This window comes from Lactuca serriola, chromosome 4 (genome assembly GCF_051521515.1).
Source record: "Lactuca serriola cultivar US96UC23 chromosome 4, Lser_US96UC23_V15, whole genome shotgun sequence".
In the NCBI taxonomy this organism is placed as follows: Eukaryota; Viridiplantae; Streptophyta; class Magnoliopsida; order Asterales; family Asteraceae; genus Lactuca; species Lactuca serriola.
This window is the reverse complement of record NC_136411.1, coordinates 395840866-395861352: the sequence shown is the minus strand read 5'-3', so window position 1 is coordinate 395861352 and position 20487 is coordinate 395840866. Positions and strand designations below refer to the sequence as shown.

Below are 20487 nucleotides of genomic sequence, written 5' to 3'. Positions count from 1 at the left end.
TGACAACAACAATAATTATGATGGTGAAATTCTTGCATATGTTTTCATTTTGTCGACATCAACGATAATGGGTTCTTGATTTGGTTTATATTTATCACATTTGTCCTCATAAAGATTGGTTTCCTATATTTGAATCAATTCACAACAAGATTTCACAGTGCTATACATTGCAAAATAAATAGGAAATAAAAGACTTAAAGAGAGATGAAGATCGATATGCTAATTTTTTTCGTGACAACAACAATAATTATGATGGTGAAATTCTTGCATATGTTTTCATTTTGTCGACATCAACGATAATGGGTTCTTGATTTGGTTTATATTTATCACATTTGTCCTCATAAAGATTGGTTTCCTATATTTGAATCAATTCACAATGTTAGATCAGTTCTTGGATTTAATGACTCCTAATGCAAGCTTGAAGATATCAGTTCCATTCGCAACAAGATCTACAATACCATTCGAACTTACCTTTGGTTTATTCCTAAGATGAAGAAAAATATCATATCCTTTAATGTTTTCGATGACAAAGGGTATAAATATACAAGAGGAGATGATATCTCGAAGATCTCAAAGGTTTTAATGGTTGTTATTAAGGCTAATCTATGGAAATTTGATGGCGTATACCATGTTCGGGTAAATCTGACGACACATACTATGATTAGGTAACCATTACTACTAGACATGTGACTTGTACTACCTCTCTGCTTGTCTATACAACAAGATCAATAAAAAAGGGAAACCCTTCTTAAAAATCCATCAAATCGGGAGATCTTTAGACCTTGGAATTTCGACCACTTCTGATCTTGTTTTGTCTACCACATCTTCAGAAACTAATGTAATTAAGTTTTGGCACTACCAACTAGGTCATATGAGTGAGCTTAATCAAACATAGTTAAATAAACATGGTACACTTTGAAGACTTCAACAAAGGTAAAATGGTATTTTCGCTTATATATATATATATATATATATATATATATATATATATATATATATATATATACCATCTTTGTGGCTCTTGCATTGTATGATGGGCTGGGCCCAACGGCATGCATGTAGGGTTGCACCCAACTACATGAGAGGGTTGGACCCATTATATACTAGGCTAGGCCTATTGTATGACGGGCTAGGCCTAATTATATGTTGGGTTGGGCCAATTGTTTTGGAAGGGCTAGGCCTATTATTATGGGTTGGATCCAATGTGCGGGCTAGGGCCAATGATATGTATGATATGTGGTATTTTGGGGAAACTCATTAAGCTTTGTGCTTACGGTTTCATGTTTATGGTTTTGGGTACTTCTAGTTCGAAAGGGAAGGATCTGACAACATCCCCAAGAGTTTATTCCGCATTTGAATAGTCGTGATTTTTACTCTGATTTTTAAATACTATTTTTCATATCTCGAAACCCCAATTGGGTGAGAACTGGCTATATGGGAGAGAGCACTGGGATGGATCTAGGGTGATGCTCAACAAATTTGGGCAGTCTGGATAGACTGAAGGCCAGTAGGGTGTACCAGTCAGGCCGAAGGCTCAGAGAACGGTTCATACATGTTGAAGGTTCAAGGAGTGGTCCAGATGGACTGAAGGCCTGGTGAGGCGGTCCAGTCATGCTGAAGACTTTGTATGTGTTGTAGATCTATGTTCGGGTATCGAGTATGTTGCTATGCGATAGCAATCAGTAGGTCTGGCCCCAAGTATTGAACATGCTAGTAAGAGATGTTGAAGGCATTGTGTGGGTTTGATAGCTAGGTAATCAGGTTTTGAGTTTATAGGTGTTACGAGGTAGCAACTTGTTCTACAAGTGGATAGTGTGAGGTTTCAGTGTTGTGACGCTGGTTGGTGTTGTGAAGGACTATGATTAGGCCCTTTGGGAAAATGGAGGAAGTGAGGATCTCCAGGATGGAGCATTGGGACAACAGCCTTGTCGACAAGTTATCGGGAGCATTCTAGTCATAGGTTGTGGGCATAGAAATTTTGTTGGTTATGTACTTTATGGGAGCGCGTTCAGATTAAATCTTCTCCTGGTTATTCATGGCAACACATTTTATGTGGGTACGGTTGAGGTGGTCCTGCTCTATGCATTAGGCCAAGATACCCGGTGCAGGCTGACTGTAAGTCGTAGGCACAAAAGCTCAAGGGTGCGGTAGGAAGTGAGGCTGCCTTGGGTCAAGTAGCACTCATTATGTTAGCACTAGGTAGCACAGGTTCTGCTAATGTGTGAGCCTTTGGGTTCAGTAATCAGTGAGGCGTGCGGCGTTTCGGGTGGTGGACAGACAAGTTGAGAACATAGGGATTTCGGCTTCGTCTGGGAAACATCATTTTATAGTATGAAAGGATGAAATCGGGTATGGTTTGGGATTGGTGTGAAGGATGCGAGGGTATTCCATCCTAAGGATGTTTAAATGTGTCATAGGCATGTTTGGTATTCCAGCCCGAGGCTGATTGGGCCAAGCATGAGTATTTGTGTTCTAGTAGATTGATTTTATGATATTGTGGGACCAGTGTCTTGTCCGCAAGTGGTTCGCCTCAGGAGGAGGAAAAGACGGATTTTTGATATGTTGGATCATCAGGTCATTGTCAAGATGGCAAAGTGGCAAGAGGGGTAGATCTCAAGGAAACGTTCGATTGGGATTTACATCACCTTTCACTTTTCGTAGTTGCCAAAGTGCACCATGGAACAGGAGGCAATAGTGTCGTTGGATGAGGTTCAGATCGGTGAGCGCCTAGAATCTGTTGAGAGGCCTGTGGTCATACCGGAAGGAAGAGGTAAAGGTTCTGCGGAACAAGGAGGTACCTTTAGTAAAGGTATAGTGGAAGCACCATTGACGGTCTGAGCGGACGCGGGAGCTGGGGACAGAGATGCGGGAGCACTATCCGAGGATGTTCACCGCAGCAGACTTCGAGGACGAAGTCTAGTTCAAGTGGGAAAGAATTGTAACGCCCCGATTCCCCGAGGATCAATTTATGGATATAAATTACCATGAGTTCAGGGATACTCGACGAGTCGGTTGCCTGACTCACCGAGTAGCAGCGGGTTGGTCCGCGAGTTTAAGTGACATACTCACCGAGTCCAAGAGGGGACTCGACGAGTAGGAGCTGGAGGATGAAACCCTAATATTTGGGGTTTTGCATCCTATTTAAAGGATCATAAGACCCCCTTAACCTCCCTTGCAGCCCCTTGAGAGCCAGAAAACCCTAGTTTCGTGTGAGAACTTCATTTGAGTGTGTTTGAGCTTTGGAAGGTGAAGTTGGCTTGAAGATCAAGAAGCTAGCAACAAGAAAACTCGTGTGGATCTATAAAATTGCCTCCTCTAGCTTCGTTTTGAGGTATCAATTCGTGATCCTAGCTCTATTTTCCTTCTAGATCTCTCTTGGGTGAAGTTAGGGTTTTTACATTGATTATGGAGCTATTTCTTGTGTATAAGCTAGATCTGAAGTTGCAACTTCAGATCTGGGCCCTTCTTGGGTTACAAGCTCATAAAGTCTGAGCCTTTGCATAGAATGAACCCTTCTTAAGGAGTTAAACCCCATAACAAGCTTGGATTTGTCATTTAGAGCCTCTAGAGCCTTGCATGCACGTAAAGCTTGCAACTTTACGTGATAAACATGTATTGGGAAGCTGGATCTACATTTTGGAGCCTGTGCATGGTTCAAAAAGTGTCTGTATGGATGAAGGACTGTAGGGACTCGGCGAGTCGCTCGATAGACTCGGCGAGTCACATGAGCATAGGCATGAACTCGACGAGTTGGAAGAACAACTCGGCGAGTCCCATGAAGATTGTCTAATACTTGGCGAGTCAGTAAGATGGCTCAGCGAGTTCGTTAGAGTTTTTCCCCGTCTCTAGATGCGCGTGGACTTGTCGAGTTGCAAGTGAGAAACTTGACGAGTGGCCATTAAGTTTCAGTCGCGAACCATGGGAACTCAACGATTCACTTTGGTGACTCGGCGAGCAGGAAAGTATTATGAGGAACTTGGCGAGTTGCCAAGGGCACTCGACGAGTTGAGGTCAACATGGACTGTTGACCTTGATAGTTGACTTTGACTTTGACCAAGGGTTGACCGTTTTGACTTTTGAGTGTATTTGGTACGCGAATATTTATGGATTGGGTCATTGATGGTTATAGGTGTTGGAGTTTGGGGCAGTGTTCCAGGAGCGTGATTTCGTGGTTCAGTCCAACATTGCAAAGTGAGTTATCCTCACTATATCAACAGGGTCTAAGGCACCAAGGTCGACCCTTTCTCACATTGTATGTTGGTATTGGCTTGATATGCTTATTGATATGTTAGATCGACATCCTGGTAGTTAGGATGGTACTATGCTTAGTGACCTGGTTTAGGTCGGTATCCTGGTGTATAGGATGATGCTATGTTTAGTGACCTGGTTTAGGTCAGTATCCTGGTTAGGATGTTGTTATGCTATATGATATGTTAGATCGGTTTGTTTATATATGGACTGTTATGTGATTATCTGTTTATGTACACATGATTGTTGGTATGGGGGTTGGGTTGAGTCGGGTCCTGCTTCGTGCTGTAGGCCAACATACCCAGGGCGGACCAGATAGACTGCAGACCCGGAAGGGCACATAGTCAGGCCGAAGGCCCAGCGAGCGGTCCGGATAGGCTGAAGGCCCGAGAGGGCAGTCCATACGTGCCGAGGCTCGGAGAGTGGGCCAGATAGACTGAATGCCCGGTGAGGGCGGTCCGGTCACACTGTAGACTCGATATGCATGGTTGTTCTGTATTTGATATATGATATGGTTATAGTATTATGAGGTTGGTATTTTGGGGGTAATTCACTAAGCCTTCAAGCTTACATTTATCGAATACTGTTTCAGGTACTTCTGATGATCGCGGGAAGGCAAAGGCGTGATCGTACAACTCCTCATATTTCATGATTTTGTGATTTGGTTCTGGGGATACTCTGATGTTCGAAATATTTTGAAAACAAACTGTAATAACTTAATGGTTTTAAGTGTTTTGAAAAGTTTTAAATTGTCTTGAATTTTATGGATGTTAGTGGGTGGTGCCCGGTCTAATGGAACCCTTATGGACCTAATCGCTTAACCTTGGATTGGGTTGGCTCGTGATTGGGCTAGAAACCCTAATTAGGGTGTAGAAAACCCTAATTTTGGGTTTTGTTGGTTTGGACCTATTGGGACTCGTGTTTGGACTAGTGGACTGGAATTATGACTCATGTCGTTTCCATTGTATGGTGGCGTAGTGCAATAACGGGCTTGATGGGTTAAGTCCTTAATGGGTTAAGTGAGAACACTTAACCCTAATCGTCATTTCATGTGGAAACCTTAATTTTGCCTGGTCCTTGAATTTAGCCTTTTATTGGGCTTTGATGATTGGGCTATTTATGGGCCATCCAAGAACAATCATGTGGACTAGATTATTTAGATTGGCTTTGGGTTAAGGCCCATATGAGGGTTTGGGCCCAATTTGGAAAATTGGGCCATAGTTGGGCCATTAGTGGACTTTTGTGGACCCATTTGGTATTAGGCCTTGGTGGGCCCAATGAGCTTGAGTTATTTATGGACCTAATTGGTGGACCATATTTAGACGTAATATGTGAAGGTTGGTCTTAAATCCTGATGGGGTTAATTGTGGGTTTGGCTCAGTGTTAGAAGCCGGAGTACAACAACATCATTTATAGGATCTGTTCGCCGCCCTAGGTGAGTCTTCTCACTATACTTACCTATGTGGTGACTTGTGTGTGACCGGTGGGTCTTATTCATGTTTTTGACTGGAGGGTCTTATTTACACTATTGACCGGAGGGCCTTAGTACATTATCGACCAAAGGGTCTTACTTGTTTATAATGTGTTATGTGTTATCGTGCATACTGTCTTTGTGACTTATGTTGTTATTGTAATCTGTGTATATATTGGTCTTATATGCTTACTTGAGTTGTGCATTTGTCTGTGTGGTATATATGCTATATTATGTGATACTGAGACCGGACCAGAAGGTCCAACGAGCTGTGAGACCGGAGGGTCTTCACTGAGATCGGACCGGAGGGTCCAACGAGCTGTGAGACCGGAGGGTCCTCACTGAGACCGGACCAGAGGGTCCAACGAGCTGTGGGACTGGAGAGTCCCACTGAGACACATAGACCGGAGGGTCTTACAAAGTTATAGCCTCGAGTGGCTAAAGTGTTGTATGTGGTATTTTGGGGAACTCACTAAGCTTCGTGCTTATCGTGTTATGTGTTATGTGTTTCAGGTACTTCTAAGGATCACGAGAAGGCGACGGCTCGATTGTACACACGAGATGAAGAGTTATGTTTTGGAGGATCCTAGATTATTAATCAAACAATTATGGATTTGGGCTTTTTTTAATTTGATAATTGGGGATTTTTGTATAATGTATTATGAGAATTTTTGTGATTTAAAAATGACAATTTTGTTTGAAAATTCATGGTGTTACAAAGGGTAAATTAGTCATTTACCCTTAGCATGATAAAATAAGAGTCAGACCTTTAATTTTGGGTTATTACCCTAGTTATTGATTAGGGATGTTTTTGGATATATTTAATGTGAAGAGCCCGGTAGTTGTATCGCATGTGTGTTCCAGTTATCTCGATTTGAGGTGAGTCTCCTCACTGTACCCGTGGGTTGAATGCACCAATGTCGGCCCACTAGGACATGTTATGTAAGATGTTAGTTGTCTTTGTGACTCTTGCATCGTATGATGGGATAAGCCCAACGACATACATGTACGGCTGGGCCCAACTACATGAAAGGGTTGGGCCCATTATATGTTGGGCTAGGCCTATTGTATGGCGAGCTAGACATAACTGTATGTTGGACTGAGCCCATTGATTAGGAAGGAATAAACCCAATATTATGGACGAAGCCCAATGATATGTATGGTATTTGATATTTTGGAGAAACTCACTAAGCTTTGTACTTACGGTTTCATGTTTATGGTTTCAGGTACTCCTAGTTCGAAAGGGAAGACCCGCCGTGACTACACAAGATCCCCATATTTTATTCCGCATTTGAATAGTCGTGATTTTTACTCTGATATTTAAATACTATTTTTCACATTGAATGTTTTTAGGAATAGAATGTTATATGAATTAATGTTTTAAAAATGAAAATTTTCCTATGATTTTTGGGTTGTTATATATATATATATATATATATATATATATATATATATATATATATATATATATATATATATATATATGTTAAAAAAATTAATTTTTAATTTTTTTTTTGGGAAAGAGTTCCAAGCCCCGGCAAAAATAACTTGTAACTTAAAAAAATATTAGGTAGGGGGAAGTGAGTGTGGTATTTGCATGGAATACACCGTCTCATGTGGTGGCATGCCAAGCTTTTTTTCTACAAAGGACATTTAAATGATGAGGTGAGATAGGAGAGAGAATATGTATGTGAATGTATATTTATTGTTATACTAGGTTATAACCCGTGGACACCACAGGTTGGAAATGTAAAATTAATATTAATTAAATTATAAGTGAATTATTGACCAATGGTAATAAAAAAAATTAAATAATTTATAAGTATAGTTGTTTTGTCTGTAATTTGATAATGATATAATGATATGTTGAAACTATGAAATTATAATTGTTTGAATATCCCATCAAGAATATGTATTTGTAGATATGTTAGAAAATTATGATTTTGTATAATGCATTAAAATTATGAATATATAGTTTTAAAAAACAAAAATATTCATGCAATGACATTATATGAAATTTAAACTATATTGTAATATAAGAGAAATACATAGAAGAAAACAATTATGTATTTAAATGGAAATAGTGGTCATATACTAATAATAAATAAAAATATAAATATTAAAATTATAAAAAGTATTTATAAATCAAACTCTTTTATACACAAATATAATGATAAAAATAATTACCTTTTCTTGAAAATAGTGATTTCATTATTGTCACTGTCAATAAACAACTTTAAAACTTTAAAATAGGTATTAACACTCAAACGTTGTATAAAATACTTGTATAAACATTATTTTTATTATTATTAAATAAAACTTAATAAGAAAACATCTCCAAACATATTAAGCTTTGCAAATTGGAGAATGACAATGATATGAAAGATGTGCGGATTGTTATTAATATAGTCTTGCATTTTATAAGCATAATCACCTGACGGATTGATAGTAAGTTGCAAACCATTAAAAAAAAATATTATTTAAATTAAATAAATTACATAATAGTCCACGTGTTAATAAAATTTATATGAAATGTTGATACTAATTCTATGTAAAATATGTTATAGAAATTAAAAAAAATGAAATATTGCTATTTCTGCCACACCCCACGACCTTATACCCTTCCAATAACCATACCTTCTATTCTTTTTTCTTTTCCCTAAGAATCCAAATCGGTTATAAGAGGACCAAAATACCCTTGACCTTTACAGAATATCAATCTCCAGGAAAAAATAACCAAACCAATGCAATACCCAGAAAAATACATTTCTTTCTTTATTTTCCAGAATTGCCACAAATACCCTCAATCATCAAATTTCCCAATCATCTCCTGAAGAGGGCAATCCAATTATACTTGCAACTATTAAAGCAAGTTCATCCATACCATTCAATATAGGTGTGAATAAATGGAATATAACCGTGAAAGCCTTTAAAATTTGATTATGACCAAAATACCCATACATCCTTAAAGTAAAAATGTAGAATCAGTGTAAAGTTTTGCAAATAAACAACGTAATATTCTAACTTTTTCAGATTTGATGAATACTATTATTGAAAAGTCTATTCCAAATCAATATTGAGTTTACATTCCTCGTAATCCAATGTTGTATTTCAAATATTAAATTACATATCAAAATCTTCAATCCTGGCCACCATTTGATGTTGCTTCCTACATTGGATCTTTTCTCACCTTCTCCTTTCCGTTTGCTTTCCTGAAACAAAAAAATATTCAAAACAAAAAATTAATAAATAATGATTAAAACAAATTTGAAACTTTATATAACAAGTTGTTTTTATGTTACCTTTATTATTTTTCGTCTTCACAAATAAATCTAACCATGCTTTGATTTCTGGGTCATCAACCGTTTTAGTTGGTTACAACTCTTAAAACTGTATGAGAGGTTATTCAATCGGATCCATTTGACATCAAAACAACCATTAATTTTATACGCACCGTAAAATAACTGCACCATGGATAAAAATTGAACTCTTGTCCCACAAAAAAAGACATAAATGCCCTTATAATTGGGTTATTTATGGGGTAAAGTTTGATGAGTTGATTTACCAGGATTTTCATGAAGAATAAGGTATGGATGTAAAAGGTCATGGCAATTAGTAACCAAAGATGGTATGGAATGGAATATTGAATTCCAATTCCTTTGGAAGCAAAAAAATAAAAAAAATAAAAATAATAATAAAGAAAGAAAGAAAGAAAACCTTTGCCATCTACTGTGCCCTGTGACTATATCAATTACATAAACTTCATTCTCCTCGGTCTCTGCATCATCCACTCTTATTCCGGGATTTGAAACACTTACTACTACTTTTTCCCGATCTATCCAACTCATTATCTATGTCCTCTCCAATCCATATACTTGTCAATTTAAACATACTTTAAAAAATAAATAAACAAATAGTACTCAAGTATTAGAATTGTATAAAAGTAACATATTCATTAAAAGAAAAGAAAGATTGAAACTACCTTCATCAATAGCTTCAACATCATCAACTTGGAGACCAAAAAACATAATGTTACCTAATGGTGTCATCCAACCTGACATACAAATGTCAACCGACCTTATATAGTAAAATCCACTTACCAAATGATGTGACAATAGGTAATTGCCTGCAGAAATTGTGTTTACCCGGTCTGAATAGCAGAACATTAGATGAAACAGAGTTATATAATTTTAAAAAATAGGATGGGTTGCTAATGAAACAAAGATAAATAATATTGATGCCATCAAATGTTTTACCTTTTGCTTCACAAATCTGGATAAAGAATATGATTAACTGCATCAATATTGTACATTGACACACCGAATTATAGTCATTTTTCTTTAGACATGATCTGCATCCGATTTTACACACAGATAACAACCTACAAATTCGATGATTAACTGCAAAATATAAAAAAATAAAAAAAATAATAAATAAATAAACTTAATACCGTAATCAAGCGACACATTCATCTTCAAGAGAGAGAGAGAGAGAGAGAGAGAGAGAGAGAGAGAGAGAGAGAGAGAGAGAGAGAGAGAGAGAGAGAGAGAGAGAGAGAGAAGAGAGAGATTTAAATGGAATCACAAATATTTTTAAGCAATTTACTCGTAATCAACTGTTCAAGCAATAAAACACTTAATACCGTTACATAAAAGCCCCAGAATCTGATGTATCATTTCACTATTCCAAATCAACATTTCGTCAATAAAATCCCTGGAATATAATGGTGTCAACGTTAATTTAAGATGGAGAACAGAGATGAATGTGAGAGAATGGGAACAACGGTGGTATTAGCCGATATTCAATGGATGATTTCTGAAAAAGAAACCATAAGCGACAATAATAGTGAAAAAAAAGTTATCTTATAATTGGAAAGTAAGATGAAAAAATTGACCCACCACAAATGAAATCATTTTCTGTAGAAGGCGATGAAGAAAATCAATTCCAGTTATAAAGTTGTAGATACAGAAGCTGTAAATGAATCCTCTTTAATAAATGAATGTTTTTTTGCCACATGTCATCTTCTCCTTTATTTTGACACTTGTCATTTTGTGAGAATTTTAGAAATTTTATTTTCCACTTATCATTTTTTAGGAATTTCTATTTTCTTATAATAAAATCCCATAAAATTGTAATGAGTTTTATAAGGAAATAAAATCATCCTATTAATTTGGTAATAAATTTTCATAAATTCTTCAAATAATTTAATTTATTTTGCAAATTTTCAAAAGATTACGTTTTGTTATATAAAATATTACATTATACAATATTTCATATTTATATATTAATATTAAATTTTTATTTTTGATAAACTCATGTAATACACGGGTCTCACACCTAGTCAACGAATATATCAAGCCGAGAAGATTTAAAATTGCATAAAATTTGTTCCTAATTTTATGAGATTTGGATCAACATCAATTTGAATATGCTTTTAGGATAAAAGGAAACCGAATGGGGAGAAAAATTAGGCAAATAAGCTGGTTAAATTCTTGAATGAACGGGAATAATAGGTATTGGTTCGGGCGGGAATAATTTTCTAAGAATATGGGAAAAAACGACACCTGAAATGTTAGTGTTTATAAAAAGGACAAGTGTCATTTTAAAGAGGTTTTTATTAGGTAGAGATATTTTTTGATGTAACACCTCACATAAAAAGACTAGAGAAAAGAAAATCAACATGAGTATTTATTTATAGCCGGACAAACCGATTATTCTGGGTGCGTAATCTTGCATCCCTTTAGTAAAAGAAACCGGAAAGATTCATTTCCCCCTTTTACTTTCCCTTGTTCTTATCTCCAAAGAACCCTCACACCTTTCAACTTACTTCCCACGTGTCTACCTATAATTGGAGCCTTGGAGGCCTGTCTACAGCCTCCATGCTCCCTTCCGCACTGGATCTGAACTCTATATAAACTATTAAATTTCGCCCCACGTCAATCCACTGTAAATGAAACAAACTTTCTAATTCCAATAGAAACTTATCCCGGAAAACGAAATCACTCCCAACTTCCTAGATCAAACACACACTCACACTCACACTCACAGTCGGTGTGTTTTCAGGTGATCAAAGAAGCATGGGGTCATGGAATTCAACAGAAATGGAGGTTTTATCCAGTGTATTGGGATGGATTGCATTCTGTGCTTGGTCTATCAGCTTCTATCCACAAGTCATATTGAATTTCAAAAGGAAAAGGTAAGTGTTCGATTGAAATTGAGTTTATATGATCTATTTATGCTACTTCAATGTGTTTTCCAACTTAGTACACTGCTATGTGCTGAATTAATTTCTCCGAATTGGACTGAAACCTGCAGTGTGATAGGTCTGAATTTCGATTTCGTGGTGCTCAATCTGACGAAGCATTCGTCTTATCTGATATACAACGCCTCCGTCTTCTTTAGCTCAGCAGTTCAACGTCAGTATCGCCAGAAATATGGCCTCGATGAGGTTTTAATTTATCTCTCACTACTTTTGTATGTTCATTTTTCATACATAGATGTTTAAGAGCAAGGTCATGTAGCCATGTCGCTAATAGAATTGTGTTTTTAAAATGAATTCATGTTCGTTGAGATGGAAAGTGATATGTTTATGCTTTCTAAACATAAATTGGATCCCTCCTAAATTCACCTAAAATAGATCAAATACTGAATGATCCAGATTTCATTCAACTTACATTGAACACAGAATATAATAAAAATGTAAGAGTCTTAAAAAAATTGTAAAAGTTGAAAAATTAAGCCTTAGTTGTTGATGTATGTTTGCCTGAATGCATTTGCAGATGATTCCTGTAGCCGCAAATGATGTTGCCTTCTCCATTCATGCAGTTGTTCTAACTGCATTTACCTTATTCCAGATAGCCATCTATGATGTAAGTATCTACAATGATCAACATCCACATCTGATTTGAAGTGTTGATGATGATTCGTTGATTCCTTCAACAGTTGAACTACTGTAGTATCATTATCATACAGTAAAAGAGCCTAGCTAATTATTGTAATTTTTGCAGCGTGGAGGTCAGAAGGTCTCCAAGACTAGTATTTTAATACTCTCAGTAGCCTGGTTAACTGTTATCATCTGCATGTTCATAGCTATACCTAGTCACTCATGGCTTTGGTTGGTGTCTTGCTTTAGGTAACTTGTTTCATTCTATTTCTAATTATCATCAAAACCTAATTTACCCAAATTTATTGGCTATATATAAATTAAATAAAGCTTGTTCAACTTGTGAATTGCAGCACATTACAGGTTGTCATGACAGTGATCAAGTACATACCCCAAGTAAGGAGTGTTCTTAATTAGCTTGCTTTTAAGTTTTAATACATGGGTTTATATAAATTGTATGAATTCAGGCAGTTATGAACTTCCAAAGAAAGAGTACAGTTGGGTTTAGCATTGGGAACATTTTGCTTGATCTGGTTGGAGGATTAGCAAATTATGGGCAAATGACTGTCCAATCTATAGATCAACGTATGTTATCTTTTAATCCAAATTTTTTCCAGTAAAAAAGTTAAGGAGCATATATATACCCTAACATATTCTTCTTCCCTTTTACTTGTATTTCTCAGATTCATGGGTAAACTTTTATGGGAATATAGGCAAGACATTGCTCTCTTTGGTATGTGATCACTTTCTCTTTGTGATCAATATTACTCTCAAAACATTATTTCTTAAAAGAAAAGGGGATTTTCTTTATCATATGCAGGTGTCTATTTTCTTTGACATCCTGTTTATCTTGCAACATTATGTGATTTACCCTGCCCACAAGATTGTGAAATCTGAAAGTCCAGGCATGGTAAGTCAGGAGCCACTTGTTACATCTAATGAAGATGCATGAAGTTTTGTTTCAATTTGGCTATAATTTTCAGCTTCTTCTTGATTTTGTTTTTTTTCTTAAAAAAAAAATGCTGATTTGCAGTTCTGTAATGTGTATATAATACATCTCATGGTTCTTACTTCATAGAAGCTAACTTAAAGGTTCTATTTACAAAATGTTGTGTATCGAAAATGTTATCTGATGGTTATATTATGATCCGTTTACAGGATAATGTATAAGCAGACTATTGAAGCTTGTAATAAGCTTCAAATATGCCATCCATGTATGGATATATGATGATCTTTATCCCTGTTGGTTCCATCCTAAATTTACTAGTTTTTTTCGTGAAAAGTATTAAAAAAATTTAGGTTAGTTTTGTAATATTTAAAGACTTGGTTTGTCGACAATCCAGAAAATACAGAAAAGGCCGCCCTCAATGTAGTTTGTGTGTGTGGTGTGTGAAGACGGAAAAGCAACAAATGAGTATGACCAATAGCAATACGTTTCCTTACAAAGTGTAAATCTATTTCGAACATGTTTAGTGTGTTGATTTTAAACATGATTAGAAGATAAGTATATGCCATTGGTACTATCTTAAAATACAATGTGCACGAACACATGGCACAATGAAGTTCAAGAAGAAGGTTGCGAAGCCAAGCAATTGCAGTAGTGGCATTATCTTTGCACTCTTCAAGAGACAACATTGTCACCTAGAAAGACACAATACCTTCAAGTAGATTCATGAGTCACAGGGCATCCCTCCTAGGCAACATAAGTGTAAAAGACCAAATGGTCCACTAAATATGGACGAATTTGAAGCCCATAAGAGAGTACCCCGACAATAGCTAAGGATATGGTTCAACACATTCATGTGGGTTGTGTATATAGAGGCAAATTTGGTGGAGAGCATAATATTATTGACCGAGAGCCCAATGGGGCTATAGTAAAGGGTCGGGATAATGTACATGTTTACAAGCATAGGATATCTCGGATGCTGAATGTGACTGAGAGCCTAATGGCTTGTATGTCTAAAAGCAGAAGAGAGATCAGACGATGAATGTGACACAACAATGCCAAAAAAAATGATGACGAGATTTGTCATGGCCAACTTAATAGATAGCCACGAACATGAAGAGTGGTACAAGGGGGTATCATATTTGCTTCTACATGTCCGCCTCTATAGAATCCTAAAGAGGACAATAGACATCAAAACGGTGATACAAAGCACAAGTGTCATGTTTAAGGTTTTAAAGAGCTTTTCGAAGCTGACGAACATGATCATGCCAGTAATATCCACATTCAAAATAGCATTTTTCATATCAAATCCATGTATGTGCCAACCCTATAAAACGATATTGCTAAGAATGGTATGAATGTTTATACGCTTGACCACGAGGCCAAAGATCATATTAACGTTCAAATTGGAATGCTGATAAAATCTTGTGGCCATTAAATGACCATTAAAACGGTCAAAATTACCATGGCCGTCAAATTTATGACAAAAGATCCTTCGATAGTTAACAATGTTGACATATGGACGCCAAGAAACTAATTAGCATGAGACATTGGAAAACAAGGAGGATATTTCAGAGTCTATAGCAGCTTTCCAGACTTCCAGTGAAGGTTATACAAAGCATGAGCATGATACTTAGGAATGACATAATGCATAATGGTGACCGATAAATTAAGAAGTTTGGCAAGGTTTGAAAGATGATTATCATGGTATCAACGGATACATGAGTCAAGGAAGAAAGGTTAGATGCAATCAAAGAGTGAGGGACTAAAATGGTGGGATGGGGGATGTTGTCGTAGTGGTCAATTGGGATGAAGAAGAGTCCGCGGTGACTACCATAGGATGAGAGGATGAACCAAGGGTTTTTCAATGCTAGTAGGGTCGATAGGGATGGTTAAAAAGGGAGGTATATGAGTGAGGGAAATGAAAGGGGACATATCATCATTCAATGTTGTAACATCCCAAAATATAAAACCAAAAATTTCGTTTTCATAATAATAAAACCATCAACCAAAACCTGTTCATAAAACCATAAAGGAAAATCAGAGTATATCAATCAATCATCTCAATTCATCAGAGTCAAATAAAATGGAAATCGTGGTGTGTGCGATGTGATCATCCCGAGCTCTTCCCCTTAGATCTGGTAGTACCTGAAACATAAACTGAAACCGTAAGCACAAATATTAGTGAGTTCCCCACAATACCACATACCATACATATCTACCAGCTCAAGGCTATGCCGGGTCTATTTCACCCCCGAGTCCATTTCAACTCATGTGTCGGCCCAAAGCCATACCGGGTCTATTTCACCCCGAGTCTATTCCAACTCATATATTAGCACAAGGCTGTATCGGGTCTATTTCACACCACATACATATAACAAACAGACACTCAAGCATATAACACATACATCATGAGTCACAAAGACTACAAGCATAAAACATATCCTAGTGTCCTACAATATAGTGAACCGGAAAATTCCGCGCTAATCAATCAAATAAAATCCCAATTAATAATTGGGCCATAAACCATAACTAGGAATCTAGTTCATTTGTCGAACACCCAAGGTAAAAGACCATTTTACCCTTTCCTCACTTGGCCAAATAATCGAGGCCCAACCCAATTTCACCAAAAGCCCAATATGGCCTAAATTCCTAAATGATACCCAAAGCCCATTATGGTCCCAAATCCAAGAAGTCCGAAAGCCTAATAATGGCCCAAGTTAGAAAGATAAGTGGCCCAACAAGGCCCAAAACCCTAATAGTCCAAATATGACCCAAACTACAAAAGTTAACGAAAGTCAACAGCTGCTGAGCACGCCCAGTGTGCTCAGACTTACGCCCAACGTATGCTAACTTTGGCCAGTACGCACTGCGTACGAGCTGGGTACGCCCGATGTGCTCAACTCGCCATTAAGTGCTTAATTGGTTAAGCCACTAAGTCCACTTCTTAGATCTGATCCTAAATGATGTCTTAACAGGTAAAGTTTGCAACTTTACTACTTTTCATGTCTTAATGGGACCAAATACTTGATTTTGGCCAATAAAACCCATAATAAGAATCCTAAGTCATGCATGATCCAATATACCACATCAAGATTGCATTTTTATGCACAAGGAGACTAAAAAATGCTAAGATCTACCATCCCTAGCTTCTGGAGTAACTTATACTCTCAAACATGACTTAAGGGACCATAAAATGCAAAAAACAAGCCCTACTAGATCTAACATAATGAACCATCAAGTTAAGAGCTTTATACCCCCAAAAGCTTTCCAAGTTGGTGATGATTCTCGATCAATAATGAAACTCCCCAAAAATCATGATATAAAACTTTTTGTTTTTAGATTAATTAATCGTTAATACATGTCTTCCCCATAAAAACCAGAGTAATTAAGTTTTAACAAAACATTGACAAATCAGAGTAATTCACAGAAAACAGAAACATGTGGTGTGTGTTGTAGCACCTGGTTCCTGGTACGTATGACCTATCTAAGTATGTTATATTTTTAGCCTTGGACTCGGCGAGTTGTAGGCCCGACTCGCTGAGTAGAGCAGGGATATTGAGCACGCTTAAGTTGGCGACTCGGCGAGTCCATATTTTGGACTCAGCGAGTCCCCGCTGTCTGGATGAAACCCTAATTTCAAGGGTCTGCACTTTATTTAAAGCAACCTTATGCACCCCAAGCCCGACTCCTTCGCCCTCATAGCTCCTTATATCGACTTAACCCCTTTTCTTGTGAGATTGAAGTGTTTTGGTGTGATTTCTTGAAGATTTTGAGAGAAGAAGGAGAGTAGATCAAGAGGAGAAGAAGGAGGCCCAATATCTTGGTGATATTTCAGAGATTCATTGTGGTATAACTCAGTTGCCTTTTGTTTTTATGCTTAAAGTCCCTTAGGGCACCATTAAAGTCCTTCTTGAACCATTTCCAAGCTTGGTTGTGGATTAGGGGTTGTAATGAGCTGATTAACCTCTAGATCTAGGCAGGGTTGAGCTCCAGAAGCTCAGATCCATGGCCTTTATGGGAGTAAAGTGCTTGAATGTCCTAGATCTACCATTTTAGCCTTTATTAAGCCTTAAATCCCCATCCTATGCATGTATACACGTAAAGTTGGAAACTTTACGTGTAAAACCTACCCTAAGAGCCCAGATCTATGTATGGTATGAGATAGATTCAAGCAGAATCGAGTATATAGTAATTGCATGTGAACGACTCGGCAAGTCGTTCATCGGACTCGGCGAGTCGAGCCGCGAGTTTTCCCCTTTTTCGTGTTTGTTGAGTGGAGTTATGAGTCGCGGGTGGACTCAGTGAGTCAGAAACCAGACCCATCCATGGAGGGACTCGACAAGTCAATGCCCTGACTCGGCGAGTCCAAGGCAATCTTCTTACCTCAAGAACAAACTCGGCGAGTTGTTCATACAGCTCGGCGAGTCTCAGCATAGAGTGTTCATCGGATGAAGATGAACTCGACGAGTTGTTCATGCAACTCGGCGAGTAGGATGAAGGACTTTTGGACATCAGTTAAAAGGAGAACTCGTCGAGTCAATGCCTAACTCGACGAGTAGAGTCGGATTGAGGACAATCGAATGGGTAGGGACTCGACGAGTTGGCAAGCCAACTCGGCGAGTCGGGTCGACTGGAAGTTGACTTTGACTTGTACTTTGACCTAGTCAAGGGTAAAATGGTCATTTTACCCTAAGTACAACTAGCAGTGTTTGAATGAATGTTTTGTGGGAATTATAGCCGGAGGACTTCCGGAACAGCAACAGCAGCAGTAGACAATCAGTTCCCGCTGTGCTCAAATCAGCAGCTACTTTCAGGTGAGTTACCTTCCAGTAGTGGTGGGTCTACGACCACAATGCTGGCCCACTAGTAGGAGTTGTATGTTAGATGATCGTCTTTGTGATATCATCTAGGTTTGTTACTACCTGATATGTTATATGTCGGCATGATATGTTATATGTGAGAGTAGTAGAGTTCGGTTGTTAGGACCGAAGGGTAGGTCAGACTCCCCAGATATGTCTGACAGTATGTGATGATATGTTTATATGCTGGCCTAATATGTTATATGTGATAGTGGTAGTAGGAGGGGAATAGACCCCAAGTTCGGTTGTTAGGACCGAAGGGTAGTTCGGACACCCCAGATATGTCCGCTAGTATTTTTATGTTATGATATATGTGATAGTAGCAGTAGGGGGTGAAATAGTCCCCGAGGATCGGTTGTTAGAACCGATGGGTAGTCAGCACCCCAGAATGGCTTGACACGGGTAGGACGGCACCCCAGAATGGTCGTATGGGTAGTCGGCACCCTAGAATGGCCGCACCGGGTCGTCAGGCACCCCAGAATAGCTTGGCAGTATGTATGTTATGTGATCGTATGGTATGTGGTACGATGGGGGAACTCACTAAGCTTCATGCTTACCGTTCACAGTTTTGGTTTCAGGTACCTCTTCGTCGAAGGGGAAAGAGTTGGCGCGGTAGCAGCACATCATACACACACACACACACTGTTTTTCTGCATTCATGGGATTGTTCTGGGATTCATACTCTGACATTTTGATAGTTCACATGTTTTGGTTTTCAGACATAGTATATGGTTATGAAATGGTTTGATCGGACAATGTTTATTTGCAAATGATTTTACTAAATATTAATTGAAAAATGAAATTTTTGGAGGTGAAAAATGGGTCGTTACATGTGCTCTGCAATCATCCCAAAAATTACACTTTAACCCCCAATATCCAAAATTATGACATTTAATTCCCCAAAGCCAACACCTTGCTAAATTATTATTGATTTTTGGCTACAATAATATAAAATAATTTATAATTTACATCTCGGAGTTTTAGAGTTTATTATTTATATAATTTCAAAGGGAATGTTACAAATATTCCCCACTTAAATTAGATTTCATCCTTGAAATCATTCCTTACCATTCCTGACACACCCAACAACTTGAGCAACACAACCACAACCCCGAGCATACCACCTTCTTTCCAAGGCAACCGAAACCAACCCTCGCAGCGCTCTCCAACCCTCAGATGAACGAACCCCTTCACCACCCGACGATAATCCCTTGTGAATTAACCACAACTACTTAACCTGAAATATGAAGTCTCGGGATGGTCTGTCTCCTTGACAGACCGCCCATACCGAACCATTGTTGAGTCTATTCCACTTAATTTTCCAACTGACAACTCAACTTCTGATACCTGAGATTTCCATTAGAAAACATAATCACTGACCAAATATCTCTGCAGAACACTTATACTTGACTGGAGGTCAGATAATCCTTCGAGTAGAAGACTTATCCTTGCAACGGTTAGACTCAGACAAGAGCTATGCAATTGGATCAAATCATTTACTCTGAGATTATCCAATCTAACTGCAAGTGACCTAACATTTTCTCCGAATAACAAGGTACTCCTCACACGAGTTCCAAATTAATAATACTGCCTTGACTTATCTTGATGCCCTTCACAATTAGGACCAATCCAAGACATAATCACAAGAGCTTGATCTAGTATCAAAACTGAACCCATTAATTAACCTTGAACCCTTCGATTGATGCTCTCGGTATATATATACCCCAATCTTATTCTATTGAAACGAAAATTCTGCACAAAACATGTGCGATACCTGACTCGAGATCTTACCCCAAACCAATTCGATTCTCCACTCATAACCCGAGATCCACGAATTTGCATTTGTATTTCATAATAATGCAACTTCCAAAAGCTCTTCTTCCTTCAAGATCGCCAAAAACACTCTCAAATATCACTTCCAAGCTAAAAACACTCAAAAGGCAATTAGGGTTTCGTTCTTAGGGTTTGGAGAGGTGGATGTTGGTCATAAGAAGGTCCAAGAGAAACTTAAGGTGTTTAAATAGGGCACAAACCCTAAAAATTAGAGTTTGTCCCTGATGGTCGTACGCCTTGCCTA

General features: G+C 37.8%; 2 protein-coding genes across 2 annotated transcripts; one reads left to right on the top strand and one right to left on the bottom strand.

Annotated features, from left to right (window-relative positions):
- Positions 1–8707: 8707 nt before the first annotated feature.
- On the bottom strand, positions 8708–10562 carry LOC145100830 (uncharacterized). The gene is made up of 5 exons (XM_079037957.1): positions 10362–10562; positions 9976–10119; positions 9702–9869; positions 9022–9579; positions 8708–8931 (listed from the first exon to the last, which is right to left on the bottom strand). The coding sequence occupies exons 1-4, from the start codon at positions 10414–10416 to the stop codon at positions 9503–9505; spliced, it is 444 nt and encodes a 147-aa protein (XP_078894083.1). The 5' UTR covers positions 10417–10562; the 3' UTR covers positions 8708–8931; positions 9022–9502.
- A 1100-nt stretch (positions 10563–11662) lies between these two features.
- On the top strand, positions 11663–13765 carry LOC145097936 (PQ-loop repeat family protein / transmembrane family protein). The gene is made up of 8 exons (XM_079035610.1): positions 11663–11915; positions 12035–12167; positions 12499–12588; positions 12727–12851; positions 12956–12998; positions 13070–13187; positions 13286–13335; positions 13423–13765. The coding sequence occupies exons 1-8, from the start codon at positions 11797–11799 to the stop codon at positions 13552–13554; spliced, it is 810 nt and encodes a 269-aa protein (XP_078891736.1). The 5' UTR covers positions 11663–11796; the 3' UTR covers positions 13555–13765.
- The last annotated feature ends 6722 nt before the right edge of the window (positions 13766–20487 follow it).